The 23,029-nt window shown below is 41.8% G+C and overlaps 1 protein-coding gene across 1 annotated transcript in view; it reads left to right on the forward strand.

The window, feature by feature from the left end:
* Nucleotides 1–23,029, forward strand: part of CBL (Cbl proto-oncogene, E3 ubiquitin protein ligase) — a 95,513-nt gene that overhangs the window by 68,876 nt on the left and 3,608 nt on the right. The window contains exons 7-15 of the mRNA XM_011965007.1: nt 1,645–1,732; nt 2,079–2,210; nt 2,423–2,626; nt 8,975–9,106; nt 9,195–9,572; nt 11,883–11,977; nt 20,990–21,106; nt 21,455–21,552; nt 22,439–22,621. Coding sequence (XP_011820397.1) covers nt 1,645–1,732; nt 2,079–2,210; nt 2,423–2,626; nt 8,975–9,106; nt 9,195–9,572; nt 11,883–11,977; nt 20,990–21,106; nt 21,455–21,552; nt 22,439–22,621 — 1,427 coding nt within the window. The remainder of the gene's footprint in view (nt 1–1,644; nt 1,733–2,078; nt 2,211–2,422; nt 2,627–8,974; nt 9,107–9,194; nt 9,573–11,882; nt 11,978–20,989; nt 21,107–21,454; nt 21,553–22,438; nt 22,622–23,029) is intronic.

A 23,029-nucleotide genomic window follows, 5' to 3' on the forward strand; every position in this document is an offset into this window, starting at 1 on the left:
AATGTTAACTTATTTTCAAGCCTATTTTGGGTTTTAAAATATACCAATTAGCAGGAAATTTGACCAGTTATTTAGTTGGCATTCAAGTGATTCAATGTTCCTAATGGCCATAGGCCTCGGTGGCCTTCATCTGCTTTCATTCTCACTTCATTTTTGTTCAGCAGCATTTCTTCAGGCCTTGGGCTTTTGTAACCTATGCTGCTATTTATAACTAAGTCCTTATTTATTCCAGAATTGCTATTCCTTTGAGAATTCAAATTGATTATCAGTTGGTAAACACTTAAAAATACTAACAGTTGACCAGGTGGTAGAAAACTAGCTTGTGTTTTAAAGTGATTAGGAAAATACATTTTGTATTATACATTATCTTTTACTTATGATAGCATTGGGTCTGAAAGAAGTGCTGTCCCGGCCGGGCGCGGTGGCTCAAGCCTGTAATCCCAGCACTTTGGGAGGCCGAGACGGGCGGATCACGAGGTCAGGAGATCGAGACCATCCTGGCTAACACGGTGAAACCCCGTCTCTACTAAAAACACAAAAAATGAGCCGGGCGTGGTGGCGGGCGCCTGTAGTCCCAGCTACTCGGGAGGCTGAGGCAGGAGAATGGCGTGAACCCGGGAGGCGGAGCTTGCAGTGAGCTGAGATCCGGCCACTGCACTCTAGCCTGGGCGACAGAGCGAGACTCCGTCAAAAAAAAAAAAAAAAAAAAGAAGTGCTGTCCCAAATGTCAGAACAGTTTGATGCTAGAAACTGGATCTCCCTGGTAGATGATCTCAGTGGCTTAATTTGCATCTTGTTACATTGCTTTTAAATTAGTGTCTCTCATTTTCTTAAACCTGTAAATAAAGGTATTTTAGGTCCTTGATCAAAAGCAAATACAGTTTAAATTAAGAATTTAGGCTGGGCTCAGTGGCTCACACCTGTGATCCCAGCAGCTTGGGAGGCTGAGACGGGTGGATCACCTGAGGTCAGGAGTTCAAGACCAGCCTGGCCAACATGGCAAAACCCTGTCTCTATTAAAAGTACAAAAAATTAGCCGGACGTGGTGGCAAGTGCCTGTAATCGCAGCTACTTGGGAGGCTGAGGCAGGAGAATCACTTGAACCCGGGAGGTGGAGGTTGCAGTGAACCAAGATCACTCACTGCAACCTCAGAAAAAATAAAAAAAATCTGTCTCTAAAAAAAAAAAAAAAAAATTTCTGTATGGTGGCCATCCATTGATTAAAAATTGGTTGGTAAACTGTGACCCATGGGCTACCTGTTTGTTCCCCGTGTAAGCCAAGATAGTTTTTCCTAAGAGTCATTTTGAAAAAAACAATCAGAGAAGAATATGTGACCCAGACTAATGTGGCCTACAAATCCTAAATGATTTTCTGTCTGGCTCTTTACAGAAAAGCTTTGCTAACCAACCCCTTGATTAAAAGATAGAACCTATGGCATTGTTACCTGGAGAAGGAGAATATCTTTGTTTTTGGAGAATATCTTTGAACTGTTCTGTTATTTATTTTTTTGAAGTAAGATTTATCTTTATACTTACACCAAGTTGCCCTTTTAGATTGGAGGAACTCCCAGATACCATTTGTCTATATTAGCAAGCACTGGTAAATTGGCTTCAATAAAACCCAAGATTGGTTACTCTTTACAGCTATTTGTTTCCTGATGGACGAAATCAGAATCCTGATCTGACTGGCTTATGTGAACCAACTCCCCAAGACCATATCAAAGTGACCCAGGTGAGTTTTGTTTTACATTATAACCATATCACTGAACACAAACTTTAGTATAGTCTTTATAGAACTGATGGCATAATTGAATTGATTGGAACACCATTGACTAGATTAGTGAATTTAAACTGTTGACTAGATTAGTGAATTTGTGTGTATGTGGTTTCACTTTAAACCCTGGAGCTTAAAATAGGACCCAGACTAGATGCTTTCTGGTTTAATGGGAGAAAATAAACCACTGTTGTGACATTTTTATATAAGCAAAATTTGTATAGGAAGCAAGTCTTCACTTTTTCTGTTGTTAACATTTATGATTGCAGTTATTCAACTAATAGTCTCTTAATTTTTCTTAAAGGAACAATATGAGTTATACTGTGAGATGGGCTCCACATTCCAGCTGTGTAAAATATGTGCTGAAAATGATAAGGATGTAAAGATTGAGCCCTGTGGACACCTCATGTGCACATCCTGTCTTACATCCTGGCAGGTATGGATCTAAACAGTGGCTTTCTTCAGCTATGTAATCACCTTGGAGAATTCGGTATTATATGGCCTTTACTGATATAAGGGGTGGTCTGGCTTTTGGGGTTAGGTTTAAACTTTTACTTTCTTTTAATCTCTAGGAAATGTATTTTCTAGCAGATTAATATTTTAAATATTTTCAGATGCGTCTTTTACTATCTCTTGCTTCTTCTGCAGGAATCAGAAGGTCAGGGCTGCCCTTTCTGCCGATGTGAAATTAAAGGTACTGAACCCATCGTGGTAGATCCATTTGATCCTAGAGGGAGTGGCAGCCTGTTGAGGCAAGGAGCAGAGGGAGCTCCCTCCCCAAATTATGATGATGATGACGATGAACGAGCTGATGATACTCTCTTCATGATGAAGGAATTGGCTGGTGCCAAGGTAAGACAGCAGTTTAGGAGACTGGCTAAATCCATTATGAGTTTATGTTCTAAAGCTGTAAAACACTTAATGATATGCAAACTACAATGATAGGTAGTATTAATAGCTGATATTTATTGAGCATTTACTATATGACAGATACTATGTTAAGCACTTTACTTGTTTTTTACTTATATAATCTTTACTACAACCCCATGAGTACATACTACTATTACCCTCATTTAACAGATTAAGAAACTGAGGCACAAAGAGGTTAAGGAATTTGCCGAAGATCACACACTGCAACCTCAAAAAATAAAAAAAAATTTATTTTTATTTTTATTCAAGCTAGTAGGTTGAAGCATTTGTGAGCTGCATCTGTAACCAGGCATTCCAGCTTAAGGCCCATGCTGTCTGTATTTTAGGACTAAGATGCGAAGTTTAGGACTAAGATCCGAAGTTTTAGGACTAAGATCCTAAGATCACACAGCTAGTAGGTTGAAGCATCTGTGAGCTGCATCTGTGACCAGGCATTCCAGCTTAAGGCCCAATACTGTCTGTATTTTAGGACTAAGACTTTATTCATATCCCCTGGTGGAGAATATGATGGAGAAATAAAAGAACTGGATCCTCTTTTGCTAATGCAACTAGAATAAGTTCGGTTCCCTTTTTTTAGTGGAGTCTTGGCATTAGAAAGTTGGGGCTGGGCATGCCTATAGCTCATGCCTATAATCCCAGTACTTTGGGAGGCTGAGGCTGGAGGATCAGTTGAGCCCAGTTTGAGACCAGCCTTGGCAATATAGTGAGACCCTATCTCTACTCCCAACTCCAAAAAAAAAAAAAAAGCTGGGTATGGTGTTGTGTACCTGTAGTTCTGACTACTCTGGAGGCCAAAGCTGGAGGATCAGTTGAGCCCAGCAATTCAACGTAGCAAGACCCTATCTTCACCACTACTGCCCCGATGCCCCCCTAAAAAAAAAAATAGTTGGGCATGGTGGTGTTCGCCTGTAGTTCTAACTAGTCTGGAGACTGAGACAGGAGGATTGCTTGATCCCAGGAATTCAAGGCGGGAGTGAGTTGTGATTGTACCACTGCACTCTAGGCTGGGTGACATGGTGAGACCCTGTCTCATAAATAAAAAGCAATTGTATACTACGTGTAGCGTGACTTATTTCTGTAAAAAAAATTTTTAAAAAGGATATACATAGAAAAATTGGATGACTACATACCAAACTAATCACTGTTATTTCTGAGGATAGAAATTGAGAGCACTTAAATTCTGTGGAATATTTGAATTTTTTACAATTAATGCATGTTACTTTTTCAAAGTGTTTGTTGTGCTAGATGGTTGAGTGCTATATGGGATAAGAAATCTAAGACAAGGCTTTCAAGGAGCTAATAGTTTTATTTAGGAAGAGGACATATGTGCAGGTGAAACACTTTAGAGGAAGAAGTAAAGGAACACTCTTTCCCTAGCCATGTAGAAATGCAAACAGAAAAAAAACCAGCTTCATGTATTTTGTCATTTGGCCATTCCGTAATTTATTTTGTCTTCCTTTTAATGGACATTCATATTGTTTGCAGGCTTACATATATTGGCCAGCTTTTAAATAAGTCTGTCTAGGCTAGCAGTGGGATTGCTACATAAGGGCATGTGTATTTCAACTGTGATAGAGGGGAGGGTTATGATTAATGGAGGGGCTCATGGGAATATCACAGTGATAATGGTATTTTGTTTTTTAGCTGGATGATAAGTACATGGATGTTTTATTCCTTGTACTTTATAGTTCATTATATATTTTGTATGAATAAAATAATTTGAGTGAAAATATTTAACTTTTGGATAGTTATTAAAGCTTAGCCCCTTTTTTTGGTCCTGAAATCACTCTTGAAGGTATGGAAAAGAATGAGAATGCCTGTTTCTTCACATCCTGGTAGATGTTGTTTGTTGTTTTATTTTGATTTGTTTTTAATATAGTGAATCTACTTATAGTTGGTGAGGGCACATGGATTTTTTTTAAGGTTTAAAAGAATTGCTAAAAAACTTACAAAAACATTGGTTCCCTGCCTCTGTCCCCTCCAGCACCTCTCTGTCCCCTCGTTCAGAGTTTTAATTCTTGAAATTGTTTACTACCCCTGTGTTTCTTAACCATATGCTTATGCTGCTTCTTCTGGATTCTTGATCTCTTCACCTCAGATATTGTGGGAGAGTGTTTAGGTCTCTTATCTCCCTCCTCGGTACTCCATATCCTCCCACTACAGTTATTTGAATTTGGCTTAGTACTCAGTGTTTATATGATTTCACTCCATACTCTGCCAAATAGCATACTATACAATAATTACTTTTGCTTTCTTATACAACTTTCTGCTTTTCCTGGTATAATTATTTTTATTTTTTAGTTTTCAGTTTGTACCTGTCACTACCAAATCATACTGTACTCTCAAACATCCTCTCAATATAGTTTCTGTGAAATAAAATCTGTTAGTATAGTAGTATGTGATATCGTATACTGCTGCGTAGGAAATAGGAGTCATCTGTGTTCAGCTCCAGTCTGCTCCAGTTATTCTCTGTGCCATACTGCTTGTCACCCTGAGGTGTCCGCTCGCCATATTCATGGAACTTCATTGCCTCTCCTCTCTTGGAGTACCTTGGTTCCCGTGTTTTCCTCTTTTTTGCTTTACTTCTTTATGTCCTTAAAATGGCTTTCTGTGAAAGGGTGAGAGATAAACTTCTTGAGATCGTTGGTATCTTAAAAGGCCTTTATTCAACCCTCAAACGTAAATTGACTAGTTACAGAATTCTAGGTTGATAAATATTCTCCTCTAAATTGTTAAGGCTTCACTGACTTCTAGCTTCTAATGTATTTGTACTTTTCAGTGCTTCCTTTCCCTCTGTCACCAAAAGCCCTTTTTTTTTTTTTTGAGATGGAATCTTGCTCTGTCGCCCAGGTTGGAGTGCAGTGGTGCAGTCTCAGCTCACTGCAACCTCCACCTCCTGGGTTCACGCCATTCTCCTGCCTCGGCCTCCTGAGTAGCTGGGACTACAGGCGTCTGCCACCACGCTCGGCTAATTTTTTTTTTTTTTTAAGTAGAAACAGGGTTTCACCGTATTAGCCAGGATGGTCTTGATCTTCTGAACTCATGATCCGCACACCTCGGCCTCCCAAAGTGCTGGGATTACAGGTGTGAGCCACCACACCTGGCCCACCAGAAGCTTTTAAGATATTTTCCTCATCCTTGATTTGATGAAAAATGTAAGGGTATTTTTGGTTTGTTTGTTGTGGGTTTCTTTTTCTTTTTTTTTCTTTTTTTCTTTTTTTTTTTTTTGAGACGGAGTCTCACTCTGTTGCCCAGGCTGGAGTGCAGTGGCCGGATCTCAGCTCACTGCAAGCTCCGCCTCCCGGGTTCACGCCATTCTCCTGCCTCAGCCTCCCGAGTAGCTGGGACTACAGGCGCCCGCCACCTCGCCCGGCTAGTTTTTTTGTATTTTTTAGTAGAGACGGGGTTTCACCGTGTTAGCCAGGATGGTCTCCTGACCTCGTGATCCACCCGTCTCGGCCTCCCAAAGTGCTGGGATTACAGGCTCGAGCCACCACGCCCGGCCGGGTTTCTTTTTCTTAATTGAGCTGGGTATGTAATAAACCCTTTCTATTTGGCTATTTATGTCCTTTAAGTCTTTAAGTCTTGGAAATGTTCGTATTTCTCTGATCATTTGTTTTCCATTTATAAATTTATAAAGGTTCTACCTTTTCTGGAACCTTATATGCTGTGATAAAAGAATATTGCGGCCGGGTGCGGTGCTTCACGCCTGTAATCCCAGGACTTTGGGAGGCCAAAGAGGTCAGATCACCTGACATCAGAAGTTCCATACCAGCCTGGCCAATATGGTGAAACCCTGTCTCTACTAAAAACACAAAATTTAGCCGGGCATGGTGGCGCATGCCTATAATCCCTGTTACTTGGGAGGCTGAGGCCGGAGAATGGCTTGAACTTGGGAGGCAGTGGTTGCAGTGAGCCAAGATTGCGCCGTTGCACTCCATCCTGGGCAACGAGTGAGACTCCATCTCAGAAAGAAAAAAAAAAAAAAAGAATATTGCAAGGATCCATTGTGATGTTGAGACATGAATTTAAAAATATGATTAGTTCAACCCTCTGTGCTTAAGGAATGAGAGAAAGATCGATGAGAGGGCCTTCCAGAATGGGGAAAGGATTTGAAGAATCATACCGAAGTCGAAATAATCATAGCATGTGCAGGAAACACTGAGGAGATAAGCCTGAATAGAGCAGCCTTGACACTTGTTAGGGAGTTGTGGGAAATACCTTTGGTTGCAGAGACCAGATTAGAAAGCCCGGCAGGAGGGTGAGATTTTGTAACAGGGCAAATTGGGAGTTACTGGTGGTTTTTGAGTTGGTGAGTGTTTAAGAATGGCTAAGCTGATAGTGGTAAGCAGAAGGATGTGGTGAGATAAACTACAAGTTGGGAAGTTCACTATGTTGTTGAATAAATCACGTCAAGACGCGGTGGCTCACGCCTGTAATCCCAGCACTTTGGGAGGCTAAGGCAAGGAGGATCACTTTAGCCCAGAGGTTTGAGACCACCCTGGGCAACATGACAAGACCCTGTCTACCTGTGCTTCCCAACCCCCCCCGCCCCCCCAAAAAAAGCAACGTGTGGTGGTGCACACCTTGTCCCAGCTACTTGAGAGGCTGAGGCAGGAGGATGGCTTGAGCCCAGGAGGTCAAGGCTGCAGTGCACCATGTTTGTGCCACTGCAGTCCAGCCTGGGCGATAGAGCAAGACCCTGTCTCCCATAAATAAATAAGATCTGAGGTTGCTAAGTAGAATGAAATGAAATATACAGATATGAGAATCTTTTAGGGAAAAATCAGCAGGATATAGCGACTGACAAAATAATTATGATGAAGTGAGAGGAGGCTTGACTTTGATTTTTGTCATTGAGCTGTTTAGTTGCTCATGCTGCATTGTCAGCTGATTGGGAGCCCGTTATCTTAAGCATGTGGATAAAGCAAAGAGCTAAAGATGACAGCTTTCTTTTCTGTCATCTACCACCCAGCACTAGTAACAGGACTAAGTATGGGGATGGCTGTTCCTCTGTCAGTTGCTTTCCTGTTAGGGAATTTAAATGCAGAGTAGCCTTTTTTTTTTTTTTTTTTTTTAATGAATTACTGTATATCTCTTGACCGCTTACTTTGGCAAGCTTATCAGCTATTCCTAAGCCTGCTATAGGCAGGGAAATGGAAGAGGTTATATATGTGTTCTTTCTTCTAATTTGGTACCTCATTTTTTAGAGCTCAAATTGACAGAAAATATTAATCCCTTTTAATTCTTAAATTGAAATAATTTATTAATAATTTATTTCTTTGGAAGAACTCAAGATACTTTTTAGTGATATTCTTGATCTTTTTTTTTTTTTTACAAATTTCACCTTTAAAAATATTTTTTAAGTTAAAAAAATTTTTTTAGAGGGATCTCTGATGTTGAACTCCTGGCCTCAAGCAATCCTCCTGCCTCCCAAAATGCTAGGATGACAGGTGTGAGCCGCTGTACCCACTCTTATCTTCTTTCTTATTTTAATAAACCATAGAAAATTCATCGTCATTGATCTGTTTCTTTGTTATGTTCCTTAAACATTGTTTTCCCAGGTGCTTTGTTGAGAGGTTAATATCTGTACCCCGCCCTCCATCCTTTTTTTTCTTTTGTGGAGACAGGCTCTTGCTCTGTTGCCCAGGCTAGAGTACAGTGGCATGATTATGGTTCACTGCAGTCTCAAACTCCTGGGCTCAAGCAGTCTTCCTGCTTTAGCCTCCCAAATAGCTGTGTGCCACCATGGCCCAGCTAATTTTTTATTTTATTTTTTGTAGAGACGGGGTCTCACTATGTTGCCCATACTGGTCTCGAACTCCCGCCTCCCAAAATGTTAGTATTACAGGTGTGGGCCGCCATGCATGGCCTGCCCCTTTCTTTTTCTATGGATTCCTATTTTTAATCTTGAAAAGATTTTTTTTCTTTCTCCAAAGGTGAGGGGGTAGAAAACTGTAGTAATGTTTAAAATTGTAAGCTAGGAAATTTTTTGTCGCCCTGTCCTTTCTAGATAGATTACCTGTAGCTTGCCATGGGTATGGTGTTTCTGTGATTGAGAGTGCCCTCTTATGGTGACACAAAAATTATTCAGGAAGTGCTAGAATATCTGGAAGTTTTTTAAGAGGGTGTGTGTGACCTTAAATCTAAGTCTGGCCCATTTGTAGTTGTAAGTGTTCCCATGGTATTTGCCATCCACAGCTTTAGGAGAGTTGAAAGATGCCATTTCCCCAAACGAGAGTAACCTGTTAAATTTTTTATGTACCCTAGGTGGAACGGCCGCCTTCTCCATTCTCCATGGCCCCACAAGCTTCCCTTCCCCCAGTGCCACCACGACTTGACCTTCTGCCGCAGCGAGTATGTGTTCCCTCAAGTGCTTCTGCTCTTGGAACTGCTTCTAAGGTAAAGCATTTTCCATTACTGCAGTTTTTGGATTCTTTGCTGTGTACTAGTGGGTTTTTATTGATTTGCTTTCACCGTGCTTCCACAGGCTGCTTCTGGCTCCCTTCATAAAGACAAACCATTGCCAGTACCTCCCACACTTCGAGATCTTCCACCACCACCGCCTCCAGACCGGCCATATTCTGTTGGAACAGAATCCCGACCTCAGAGACGCCCCTTGCCTTGTACACCAGGCGATTGTCCATCCAGAGACAAACTGCCACCTGTCCCCTCTAGCCGCCTTGGAGACTCATGGCTGCCCCGGCCGATCCCCAAAGTACCAGTATCTGCCCCAAGTTCCAGTGATCCCTGGACAGGAAGAGAATTAACCAACCGGCACTCACTTCCGTTTTCATTGCCCTCACAAATGGAGCCCAGACCAGATGTGCCTAGGCTCGGAAGCACGTTCAGTCTGGATACCTCCATGGTGAGTCTTAATTTTGAAACTATCTAACCTGTTAAGAAGTATGTGTGGACCAGGCACAGTGGTTCATGTCTGTAATCCCAGCCCTTTGGGAGGCCAAGGTGGGCGAATCGCTTGAGCCAAGGATTTTGAGACCAGCCTGGCTGGGCAACATGGTGTTTTTGAAACCCTGTCTCTACAAAAATTACAAAAATCAGCTGGGCATGGTGGCACATGCCTGTAATTCCAGCTACTCGGGAGGCTGAGATGGGAATATTGCTTGGGCCCAGGAGGCCAGGGTTTCTGTGAGCCATGATTGTGCCACTGCACTCCAGCCTAGGCAACAGAGTGGGACCCTGTCTTGAAAAAAACGAAGAAAGAAAAGGAATATGTGTGGATAGAAGTTTATGGGTTGAAATTTTGTGATAGGTTTTATCTGGAATTCAGAGATGCTATAACATAATTCCGACCCTCAAGAAGTGTGGCCGGGCGCGGTGGCTCACACCTGCAATCACAGCACTTTGGGAGGCCGAGGCAGGTGGATCACCTGAGGTCAGGAGTTCGAGACCAGCCTGGCTAACATGATGAAACCCCGTCTCTACTAAAAATACAAAAAATTAGCTGGGCCTGGTGGCGGGTGTCTGTAATTCCAGCTACTCGGGAGGCTGAGGCAGGAGAATCGCTTGAACCTGGGAGGCAGAGGTTGCAGTGAGCTGAGATCATGCCACTGCACTCCAACCTGAGCAACAAGAGTGAAAGTTTGTCTCGAAAAAAAAAAAAAAAGTGTGTATGTTCATAGACCAGATGAGGCAGTTTGTAAATATTGCAGCAAATGTCCTTTTATAAATGCCATTTGTAATCTAACTAGAAAACAGTTAAGTTTTAGAGAAATAAGAGGTTATTCCCAGGTAGGGCAATCATGAGGACTTTATAGAAGGAGTGGCATCTGAATCTGAAGTATTTCTTTGGAAAGTGGATACGATTTTCAGATTGTTAACAGCCACAATGACAAACGCTTAAGGTGTACTGTGGAATGACGATTAGGTTAATTTAAGTAGAGCAGAAATTTTGTCAGTAGGAGAAAGAACTGGAAAGGAACATCACACTAGATTAGAGAGACTTGAATACCCTCTCCCAAAAGAATTTTAATTTATATGGTAGGAAATGAAGAGCATTCAGAGGTAGGTTATTGGTCTTTTGTCTAAATATGCAAGAAAGGGTCCGGAACTGGGAGGTGGGAGAGGAATATTTGATGTTTTGTTCATTTATGCACTCAACAAAAAGTCTTGCCCTCACAAAGTTTATATTCTAATGGGAGGAAGATGGAATATAAACACGTTAATTGAATAACATAGTATGTTCACAGTCACAAGTACTGTGGAGAAAAATAGCCCAAAGAAGGGTATAGAGAAAGCTGGCACAGGAGTGGGAGGTACATGAAGTTACAGAGTACAATTCTGAGCAGAAACCTGTAGCAGTAGGGAGGACCCGCCATGCTGATCCCAGGGGAGATTATTCCAGGATGAAGGAAAAAGCAAGTGAGTTTGGGAAAGACTGTTTGAAGAGTAAAAAAGGGGTTTAATATAGCCAGTACTAAATGAGCAAGAGAGAGAATCATTGTTTATGAGCAGAGTGGGCAGCCAGATTAGGTCGAAGCCTCTTGAGAGCATGAAATAAAGACTTGTTAAGGCTTGAAAAGCAGTCAGTGCATGGAATAAAAGATAAGAAGTATCACATGTATACCTCATGCACATAAAAATGAAGCTTTTACCTGGCTGACTGTTGAATTTGAAATGAGCAGTTGATGGAAGCATTGGCAAGCAGGCAGTCAGAAATCTAAGGAGATGGAATGGGAAGAGTAAAGTTGAGAAATGTGGCACTAAGTGAATGGCATATTCTTTCGTTGCAGAGAAGGGGTAACACTCAAGTGGTACCAGTGAGGTGGACAGTTTAATTAGTGAGTGTGGATTAGGTTTGACTTTCTGTCAGCATCAGTATGGAATGACCGTTCTGAGTTTGGATATAGATTATTTAAGATACTAATGGTATTTGTGTGGATAGCCAATTTACTCAAATCTTTTTAGAATTAAACCAAAAAGTTCATTTCCCTGCCTCTTTCTAGATCTCCATCTCCCTAAACCTTACATTTGAAGGTTCTTCAGAACCTTAAGGCCTCTAAGCCTTCAGGTCAGATGTGTCAGATGTGATAACCCCTGGGCATGGCATTGAGAGTTAGGTCTGTATCTGTTATTGTTATTTTGAAAAGGTTCAGTAAGAGGAGCAGCTCAGCTGTGGTAAGAAAGTTGTTTTTCAACACTTTTCTTTACTTTCCAGAGTATGAATAGCAGCCCATTAGTAGGTCCAGAGTGTGACCACCCCAAAATCAAACCTTCCTCATCTGCCAATGCCATTTATTCTCTGGCTGCCAGGTAAGTCGGCTAAAGCTATATATATTTCATACAGTGGAGTTGGTACTTGTGAAAAGTTTACTTGGAGAAAATTTAGAAAACCCAGAGAAGTGTAAAAAAGAAAATAAAAATTAATTTCTGTTTGCACCATGTAGAAATGATTATATTTTATGTTTTAGAGTATTTCCTTCTTTTCCTTTTTCTGCATACATGTACCTTGATCTGTGTTGCTGGGGCCTGTCAACTTTATTAATATTTTCAAGGAGGTTATTTTGGATATCTGCTCTCTGTTTCATTGCTCTGTGCTCTTTATTCTTAAGAGCAGCTTTAAGTTTAATTTCCTGTTTTTCTAGCTTCATGGAATGGATGCTGTGTTGGTCTACTCAGACTACCATCACAAAATACCACATACTGGGTGGTTTAAATAGTGGAAATTTATTTTCCCTCAGTTCTGGAGGCTGGAATTCTGAGATCAGGGTGCCTGCATAGTGGCTTTCCGGTGAGGGCTCTCTTCCTGCATCTCACTGTGTCCTTACATGGCCATCCTCAGTGTTTGCGCAGATACAGAGAAAGAGAGAGAGCGCACACAAGCTCTCTGGGGTCTCTTCCTATAAGAACACCAGTGCTACTGGATCTGACTTCTTCCAACCTTAATTACATCCTTAGAGGCCCCATCTCCAAATACAGCCACCCCTCAGTATATATGCATGCAGGGGATTAGTTCCAAGACCCCAGCATATACCAGAACGCCCATGGTCGGGTCCCACACTTGGCCCTGTGGAGCCACATATATGAAAAGTTGACCCTCCCTATATGTGGGTTCTAATGAATACTGTATTTTCAAGCCAAACTTGCTTACAATCACAGAACCCAAGGATACAAAAGCCTGACTGTGTTTATTGATAAAAATCTATGTGTACACTGAGAATAAGGGCTTCAACAGATGATTTTAGGGAGAACACAAACATATTTTACGGTATTCCACCCATTTTGATATGTCATATTTTCATTAGGTTCAAAATACATACTTTTTCTATTTGTGGTTTCTTTAATTTATGGGTTATTTATATGTTGCCTGATTTTCATACCTTTGAAAATTTTCTAGTTATCCTTCTGTTACTGGTGGCTTTATTCTAATGTGATCAGAAACCATACTGTCAACTAGTTTATGGTAAAATTTGGTAATTTGTATCACCCTCAGTTCCTAAGAATGTGTATTTTGCAGTTTTTGGGTTGTAGCATTCTATGTAAGTTAATGAGGTCAAATTTGTTAATTGTGTTAAATCTTGTATCTCCCCAGAACCTTTTTTAAATCTCTCTGCTATTGGATAACTGAGAGGAGAATGTTAAATTCTCCACCTATGACTGTGGTTTTTTCTTTTCTTTTTAGTTATATTTATTTGTGTTATCTGTATATTTAGCCTACGTAATTAGGGTACATAGAAACTTAGACTTTTTGATGCTAAATAAGTTTTTATTATAATCAAATGTACCTCTTTTATTCTGTAATTCTGTTTCTTGCCTGCCTTAAGTCTGCTTTGCCATACATGAAAGTGGCTACATCACCTGTCTTTTAGTATTTGCATAACCTCTGTATTATACCATTTCACTCCTTCTATTTTTTTTTTTTTGAAAATATGGAACGCTTGACGAATTTGTGTGTCATCCTTGTGTAGAGGCCATGGTAATCATCTCTCTATCGTTTCAGTTGTATGAGCTGCTGAAGTGAGCACAACTCCTTCTATTCTTTAATAGTTATCAAGAGATTTCATCATGCACTTTTGACTTTTGTTAGAGTTTTGTTTATTTATTTATTTAGAGATAGGGTCTTGATCTGTTGCCCAGGTTGGAGTGCAAAGACTCAATCATAGCTCACTGCAGCCTCAGCATACTGGGCTCAAGAGAACCTCCGGCCTCAGTCTCCTGAGTAACCAGGACTCCAGGCATTCACCGTCATGCCCGGCTAAGCTTTAAATTTTTTATTTTTAGTAGAGACAAGGTCTAGCTGTGTTTCCCAGGCTGGTCTTGAACTACTGGTGTCAAGAGATCCTCCTGTCTCAGCTTCCTCAAATGCTGGGAAATACAGATGTGAGCCATCACAGCCAGCCTAGAGTGTATTTTAAATCAGCATCTCTGTTTGTTGCCCAGGCTGGAGTGCAGTGGTGCAATCTCGGCTCACTATAGCCTAAACCTCCCAGGCTCAAATGATCCTCCTGCCTCAGCCTCCCGAGTAGCTGGGACCACAGATGCGCGCTACCACACTCAGCTAATTTTTGCATTTTTTGTAGAGATGGGGTTTTGCCATGTTGCCCAGGCTGGTTTGGAACTTCTGGGCTCAAGTGATTTGCCCGCCTTGGCCTCCCAAAGTACAGGGATTATAGGTGAAAGCCACCGTGCCCAGCCCACTTTTAATTTTTTAAAAAGATACTTGGCTGTGCGTGGTGGCTCGTGCCTATAATCCCAGCACTTTGGGAGGCCGAAGCTGGCAGATCACGAGGTCAGGAGATCAAGACCATCGTGGCTAACACGGTGAATCCCCATCTCTACTAAAAATACAAAAAAATTAGCGGGTGTGTTGGCGCGCACCTGTAGTCCCAGCTACTTGGGAGGCTGAGGCAGGAGAATGGCATCAACCCAGGAGGCGGAGGTTGCAGTAAGCTGAGATCGCGCCGCTGCACTCCAGCCTGAGCGACAGAGCGAGACTCCGTCTCAAAACAACAACAACAAACAGATACTTTCATTGAATACAGCATCTGTTTTTGTTTTGTTTTGTCTTGTTTTGTTTTGAGATGGAGTCTTGCTCTGTCACCCAGGCTGGAGTCCAGTGGCATGTTCTCAGCTCACTGCAACCTCCACCTCCTGGGTTCAAGCGAGTCTCCTGCCTCACCTCCCAAGTAGCTGGGATTACAGGTGCACGCCACCCTGCCCAGCTAATTTTTTTATTTTTTGTTTTTTAGTAGTGACGGAGTTTCACCCTGTCGGCCAGGCTGGTCTCGAACTCCTGACCTCAAGTGATCTGCCCGCCTCAGCCTCCCAAAGTGCTGGGATTTATAGGCGTGAACCACTGCACCTGGCCCAGTATAGCGTCTGAACTGAAGCTATTTTCTTTTTCTTTTTTTTTTTTTTTGAGGCGGAATCTCACTCTGTCGCCCAGGCTGGAGTGCAGTGGCGCAGTTTCGGCTCACTGCAAGCTGCACCTCCCGGGTTCACGCCATTCTTCTGCCTCAGCCTCCCAAGTAGCTGGGACTACAGGCGCCCACCACCACGCCCGGCTAATTTTTTGTATTTTTAGTAGAGATGGGGTTTCACCGTGTTAGCCAGGATGGTCTTGATCTCCTGACCTCGTGATCCGCCCGCCTTGGGCTCCCAAAGTGCAGGGATTACAGGCGTGAGCCACCACGCCCGACCTAAAGCTATTTTCTTTCAGCAGTTTAAAAATAGCATTCCACTTTGGCTTCCATCGTTTCTGTTGAGAACTAAGCTCTCAGCCTTAATGTTACTCCTTTAAAGGTAGTGTTTCTTGACTGTGAGTGGTGGCTCACACCTGTAATCCCAACACTTTGGGAAGCCAAGGCAGGAGGATCGCTTGAGTCTGGAGTTTGAGACCAGTCTGGGCAACATAGTAAGACTCCCATCTTTACAAAAAATAAAAAGTCAGCCGGGCATGGTGGCACATGCCTATAGTCCCAGCTACTGTGGAGACTAAGGTTGGCTGGAGCCCAGGATGTTGAGGCTGCCGTGAGCTGTGATGGCGCTACTTCACTCCAGCCTGGGTTACAGAGAAAGACCCGGTCTCAATAAAATAAAATAAAATAAAATTGAAAAATAAATAGGCCGGATAAATAGGCCAGGTACAGTGGCTCACGCCTGTAGCCTCAGCATTTTGGGAGGCCGAGGCAAGCGGATTGCCCGAACTCGGGTTTGAGATAAGCTTGAGCAACATGGCAAAACCCTGTCTCTGAAAAAGATACAAAAAAGTAGCTGGGCATGGTGGTGCACACCTGTGGTCCGAGCTGCTCAGGAGGCTGAAGTGGGCAGATTGCCTAAGCCTAGAAGGTCGAGGCTGTAGTGAGCCATGATTGTGCCACTGTACTCCAGCATGGGCAACACAGTGAGACCGTGTCTCAAAAAATGAAAATGTATATTAAAAAAAAAAAAGATATTGCTGCTTTTCCTAGGTACTTACAAAATGGTTTTCCCCCCTCTGGTCCCAGCAGTTTTACTGTATCTTCCTTTGTGGTTTTCTTTGTATTTATCTTTTAATCCTTCATAAGTTTTTTTTCTTCTTCTTCTTTTTTTTAAAGACGGAGTCTCACTCTGTCGCCCAGGCTGGAATGCAATGCTGTGATCTCAGCTCACTGCAACCTCTGCCTCCCAGGTTCAAGCAGTTCTCCCACCTTAGCCAAGTAGCTGGGATTTTAGGCATTTTTGTATTTTTAGTAGAGATGGGGTTTCACCATTTTGGCCAGGCTGGTCTTGAATTCCTAATGTCAAGTGATTCACCTGCCTCAGCCTCCCGAAGTACTAGGATTACAGGCATGAGCCACTGCACCCTGACCTCCTTTTCTTTTTCAAACACTAACTGGAACCAAGCCTTCGTAAGTTTGGTAAAGTTTATTTAGTTTGTGATATTTTTAATCAGTTTTAGGACATTGTCAGCCAATTTTTCTGAAAACAGACTGAATATTGCAGTCCTTCTTTGTTCTCTTCTTCTGGGACTACCTTTTCCGGAATGTTAGACCTTTTCACTATGTCTCTGAGAGCTCTTATGCTGATGTCTTTTTTTTTTTTTTCCCATTGTTTTTTCTCTGCATACTTTATTTTCTTTGATTTTTTAATTTTTTCAGCCTCCCTAGTAACTGGGACTATAGGTGTGCACCACCACACCCAGCTAATTTTTGTATTTTGTGTGCATATAGGGTTTTGCTGTGTTGTCCAGTTGTATTTTTAGATACAGATGCTCCTCAACTTAAGATGGGGTTATGTCCCGGTAAACCCATTGTAAGTTGAAAGTGCATTTTGACTTATAGTATTTTTGACTGGGTTTATCCAGATACTACTCCATTGTAAGTAGAGAAGTGTATTGAATGTTTATTACTTTTGCACCATTGTAAAGTTGAAAAATCATAAGTTGGGTACTGTGTTGTATTTTTAAGTTCTAGTGTTTCCATGTGATTTTTAAAAATGTATCGATTCTATCCTTTTTTTTTTTCTTTTTCTTTTTTGAGATAGAGTCTCGCTGTGTCACCTAGGTTGGAGTGCAGTGGTATAGTCTTGGCTCTCTGCAACCTCTGCCTCCCAGGTTCAAGCGATTCTCCTGCCTCAGCCTCCCGAGTAGCTAGGATTACAAACATGTGCCACCACCATGTCTGGCTAATTTTTGTATTTTTAGCAGAGACAGGGTTTCACCGTGTTGGCCAGGCTGGTCTTGAATTCCTGACCTCAGGTTATCTACCCACCTCAGCCTCCCAAAGGGATGCGATTACAGACGTGAACCAGCGTGCCCATCCCATCTTCTTTTTTTATTAAACAAATAAATTATTATTTTAATGGCCATATATAACTCCAACTCTGTCCAGCTTGGCAAGACAGCCAAAATATCTATTTAGCTTTTCGATTGCTGCTTTCTGCTTGTTTTCTCAAAATCTAGCCCCATGCATAAACAGTTTAGGGATTTGCAATAGCTCTAGGGAAAATTGCTGGCATTTCAGGTATACTTCTCTGCTCTTCCCTTCTCTATACTTTTTGGTCCCTCATAACCTGGCTGTCATTGTACCCCAAAATTCCTGTGTCTTCTTAGTCTGTTTTCTGTTATAACGGAATACCTGAGATTAAGTAATTTATAAAGAAGAGAAGTTAGATTTAGCCCACGCTTTTGGAAGCTGGAATGTTGAAAAGCATGGCGCTGACATGGTGAGGGCCTTTCTGCTACCTTGTAACAAGGCATCAGCCTGTGAAGATGGTAACTAAGTTTCCAACACATGAAATTGGGGGACACATTTATATCGTAGCATTCTCACCAGCCCATTGAGACTACTTTAAACCCCTAGTTCAAAGCCCCTAATACAGGGCTTACTCTAATGTATTCTTTCTTGAATCTTAGCCTGTTAAGTCATGGCTGCCTGGTTGCTCTCCAGCGTCGTCTTTCTTTTAAAGTATATATTGCCAACATGCTTTGTGAGAAGGAGGTTCAATTATATATTTTATGGACTTTTTTAACAGAGAATTATAATTAAAAATTTTTTAAGTCAGGTGCAGTGGCTCACACCTGTAATCCCAGCACTTTGGGAGGCCAAGGTGGGTGGATCACTTGAGGTCAGGAGTTCGAGACCAGCCTGGCCAACATGGTGAAACCCTGTGTCTGCTAAAAACACAAAAATTAGCTGGGTGTGGTGGCGGGCGCCTGTACCACCAGCTACTTGGGAGGCTGAGGCAGGAGAATCACTTGAATATGGGAAGTAGAGGTTTCAGTGAGCTGACATCGCGCCATTGCACTCCAGTCTGGACGACAAAGTGAGACTCCGTCTCCAAAAAAAAAATTTATTGCCTTTCTAATGGCCCTTTTTACAAAAATAATACATGTTAACTAAAATTTAGAAAATACAGGTAAGCAGGCTGGGCGCAGTGGCTCATTCCTGTCATCCCAGCAGTTTGGGAGGCCGAGGCTGGTGGATCACAAGGTTGAGATTGAGACCATCCTGGCCAACATGGTGAAACCCTGTCTCTACTAAAAATACAAAAATTAGCTGGGTGTGGTGGCATGTGCCTGTGGTCTCAGCTGCTGGGTAGGCTGAGGCAGGAAAATCACTTGAACCTGGGAGGCGGAGGTTGCAGTGAGCCAAGATTGTGCCACTGCACTCCAGCCCGGTGACAGAGTGAGACTGTCTCAAAAGGAAAAAAAAAAAAGAAAAAGGAAATATAGGTAAGCAACACTGAAGAAATAAGTGGTATCTATAATCTTACTACCTAGAATCAGACAGTAGTTAGCAATTTGATACATGTTCATTGCCATTCTTTCTTGTATGAAATCATATTGTCATTGCTGGTTTTCACTAGAAGTATCTTGAACATCTTTGCATGTTATTACATATTCTATTGCAATGATTTTCAAATTATTTCACATGATTATACATCAGTGTAACTAACTTAAGTGGAATCTCAGTTTGTAAAATAGCTAAGAATAGATCTATTGTAGTAGAAGCAGCGGTAGGCTTCTGTGGCTCCTGCTTGGAACCTCTAAGGCACTTGGGGACACAGTTGTGTGGCTCAATATTTATTCGGTACATTATTATTTGGTATTTAAGTTATTGCTTAATTTTCCAGCATTATAAATAATGCTGCAATGAATGTTCTTGATGGTTTCCTTAGGGAAAATTCTCAGAAATGGAGTTTCTGAGACCAAGAGTATGCGTGTTTGGTAAATACTTTTGTTGAATTACACAACAGAAACGTATCAATTCCTTATTTCTACAGCTGTGTAACAAAGTACCCATTCATTTCCCTATACCTTCACTGACACAATGCGGCCAAATACCACATTAAGAACAAACTAGGGCTGGGTGGGGTGGCACAGGCCTGTAATCCTAGCATTTTGGGAGGCTGGAGCGGGAGGATCACTTGAACCCAAAAGTTTAAGACCAGCCTGGGCAACATAGTGAGACTCCGTCTCTACAAAAAAAAAAAAATTTATTTTTTTTAAGTTAGCCTGGTGTTGTGGCACATGCCTGTAGTCCCACCTACTGAGGAGGCTGAGGCGGGAGGATCACTTGAGCCCGGGAGATTGAGGCTGCAGTGGGTTGTCATTGTGCTACTGTGCTCCAGTGAAAAATCTAGGTGTTTCTTTGTTAATATGGATTGTCCTCCTGCCATCTCATTTTATTGTGAAAAATTACAAAGATAGTAGAGGTGAAAGAATTTTACAGTGAACACTCATATACTGATCACCTGGATTCTACTTTTAGCATTTTATTATATTTGTCTTACCAAACTTTATGTCTGTCTTTCGATGTTTTCAAAGTAAATTGTAGATACCAGTACATTTCTGCCTCGGAACTTCAGCATGCATTGCACAAATCTTAAGTGGATATTTGCCATTAACGGCAAAAAACACAATTACTTTTGCACCAACCTAATAAAAGTAATATGTAGACATAAGAAAAAAGCTCAAGTGAGATTGAAGGGGACTTTTATGTTCTGTGTTAAGTTTCTATAGCACTTACATGTGTTACTTTCATAATTAGGAAAACTAAACATCAAGCAGACAAATAAATGAGAGATGCTCCTTGTAGCATCTTTGGGATATGCAAAAATAATATAAAGAGGAAGGGAGGAGAAACAAATTCACACTCCAAGAAGTAGGTTTTTGTGTAGTTTTTTCCCCCTACAATTTGGTGGGGTGTTTTTGTATTTCTTGGGAGTTTTTTTGTTTCATTTCATGGGGTGGCAGAAGTCTTGTTTCCAAAGTTTCTGGGTGAAAGTTACATGTGGGTGTAACAGCCAGATTCTTGATGTGGGAGTCAGTAGATCTGGGATCTAGCCTCAGAATTTATGCTAACTCCCAGGTCACTTTCTCTCTCTGTATTTTAAATTTTTCTTATATAAAATAAGGAGTTTGAGAAAGCTTTTGACAAGCTATGCATTTCTTGAAACCATAGGTAGAGTTTAGAATTGGAATTTAGTGTACAGTTCTAACATATTGTCAGAAAAAATCTTGCTGTTTCTCTAACTCTAGGGCCTGGGACTCTATAATGAAACTTCTGTGGGGATTAGGACCAACCGGTGTCTCAGGTGATTAGCCCAGTATATCACCTCGGAAGCATAAAAGCTGCACCTTTGGTCAGTTGAAAGTGACATTTTTAGTTAGTGTGCTTTTGCTAATTACCTGTCTTGGTCAGTAGAAATAATAGTTCCCTAGGTGGCAAGTGTTTTGCTCTGTTCAATTTGAGTTATGTCTGTTTTTAAGTCACTTACTTTATACTTCAAAGTTTACCAGTTTGTTACTACTTTTTCTGTTTTTCATTCTTCATCTTCCAGACCTCTTCCTGTGCCAAAACTGCCACCTGGGGAGCAGTGTGAGGGTGAAGAGGACACAGAGTACATGACTCCCTCCTCCAGGCCTCTACGGCCTTTGGATACATCCCAGAGTTCACGGTAGGTTCACAACAACCCTGTTTTGGGCCATATAGCTCTGTGCGGGTAATTGCTACCCTTCACCTGCTTGGCTTGCTGCCTGCACACAGGGTTATCCAGTCAGATTAAAGCAGAAAGATAAATCTAGCCCTTCATGGTTTAAGCCTTTTGTAGCTGTAGGTAATTGCACTTACGTTTTCTCAGCAACATGAGAACCTCAAAAACACACACACCTGTAACTTGCCGCAAGAGTCAACCTTAACAACATTTATTAGTGATACTGGCAAAAGGACGAGATTAATCTTCATAAGTTTATAGATAACAGTTCTATTTCCAAAGATCATTATGGCACTTTTCCTTCTGGTTCAGAGCATGTGATTGCGACCAGCAGATTGATACCTGTACGTATGAAGCAATGTATAATATTCAGTCCCAGGCGCCATCTGTCACCGAGAGCAGCACCTTTGGTAAGTAGCCATTCTGCTACTTTAAAAGTCATTGATATGTCATAGGAGTGAACATGTAATATTTAGCAATTGAGATAGCTTAATCTAAGCTGAAAATTCTTCTGTAGCTGGGACTATAAGTGTGTGCCACCATGCCTGGCTAATTTTTGTATTTTTAGTAGAGACGGGGTTTTACTGTGTTGGCCAGGCTGGTGTTGAACTCCTGACCTCAGGTGATCCACTCCTCCCAAAGTGCTGAGATTACAGGCATGAGCCACCATGCCAGGACAAAGCTGAAAATTATTTTCAATAATCTTTGGCAAAATGATCCATGGCAAAATAAAGGAGTAAAGTATCCCCATTCCTTTATTTCCTACTCACACTACTGGTTCCTTTTGTGCTTTTCTTTGTCCTTTCAGGGCCTAGAGACATTTGTGTTCTATACCCTGGACCTGTAAGCTCCTTTTTATTCTCATCGCATTGATGAAATTCTTCTATGTGGGGGTGGTGAACACTGAATTCCCATGTTCACTAGCCTACCAGATTGAAAGTTCAAGAAGCCTGCTCTCACAGGACCTTCTGCTGATCTTCCAAGGTGGAATGTGGATAGAAATGTTTATTGAATGCTCTGAGATGACGTTCGAGTCATTGGCATCAGTGGCTATTAACCTTGTCAAGAATAACCTTTGGCATGTTCAAAAATGAAAACTGCAGTGTTGGTGCAGATTTTATTTTCTATTTTTATCTCTGTTTACATGGTGTTTGGCCCACAGTAGACAATCAGTAACTGTTCGTTGAACGAGATAAATGATTGCATACATGCAAAAATGAGTGGATGCCCCTATATTGAAATGTATTAGAAGATGAAGTGTGTCAGAAGAAGATCACCTCACTGATTTTTCTCCAGGTGAAGGGAGTTTGGCTGCAGCCCATGCCAACACTGGTCCGGAGGAGCCAGAAAATGAGGATGATGGGTATGATGTCCCTAAGCCACCTGTGCCGGCCGTGCTGGCCCGCCGGACTCTGTCAGATATCTCTAATGCCAGCTCCTCCTTTGGCTGGTTGTCTCTGGATGGTGATCCCACAACAAGTGAGTCTCCAGGCTACTTTGGGTTTGTCCTGAATGGCAGTATGGCCTGTATGTTTATATTGAAAGGGAGATGACCTTCTCTGGTGATAGTAAGTCAGTATGTGGATGTAGTAGGCTAAATATTATGTCTAAATGGGAGGAAAGTCCTAAGTTAGGAAGTTAGACTGTAATCAGACTCTCTAGGATTTTTGCAGACTTAGAAAAGAGGTCGTTCTTTAAACTCTGGCTCTTCTTATGTTAGGGGTAGGTAGGATTTATAGTTTTTCTGAGTATGCCTTATGACACTGGTAGTTAGGTTTGACAGCTCAGACCACACATTCCTTTTTCCTGGGCTCTGTTCCATTGGAAAGGAGGTGTGCTGGCTCTGGAACACACACTGAATGGGCCTGGAGCCAGCCCATGTTGGGC

The sequence above is a fragment of the Mandrillus leucophaeus genome, unplaced genomic scaffold (genome assembly GCF_000951045.1).
Source record: "Mandrillus leucophaeus isolate KB7577 unplaced genomic scaffold, Mleu.le_1.0 Scaffold71, whole genome shotgun sequence".
NCBI classification, from domain to species: Eukaryota; Metazoa; Chordata; class Mammalia; order Primates; family Cercopithecidae; genus Mandrillus; species Mandrillus leucophaeus.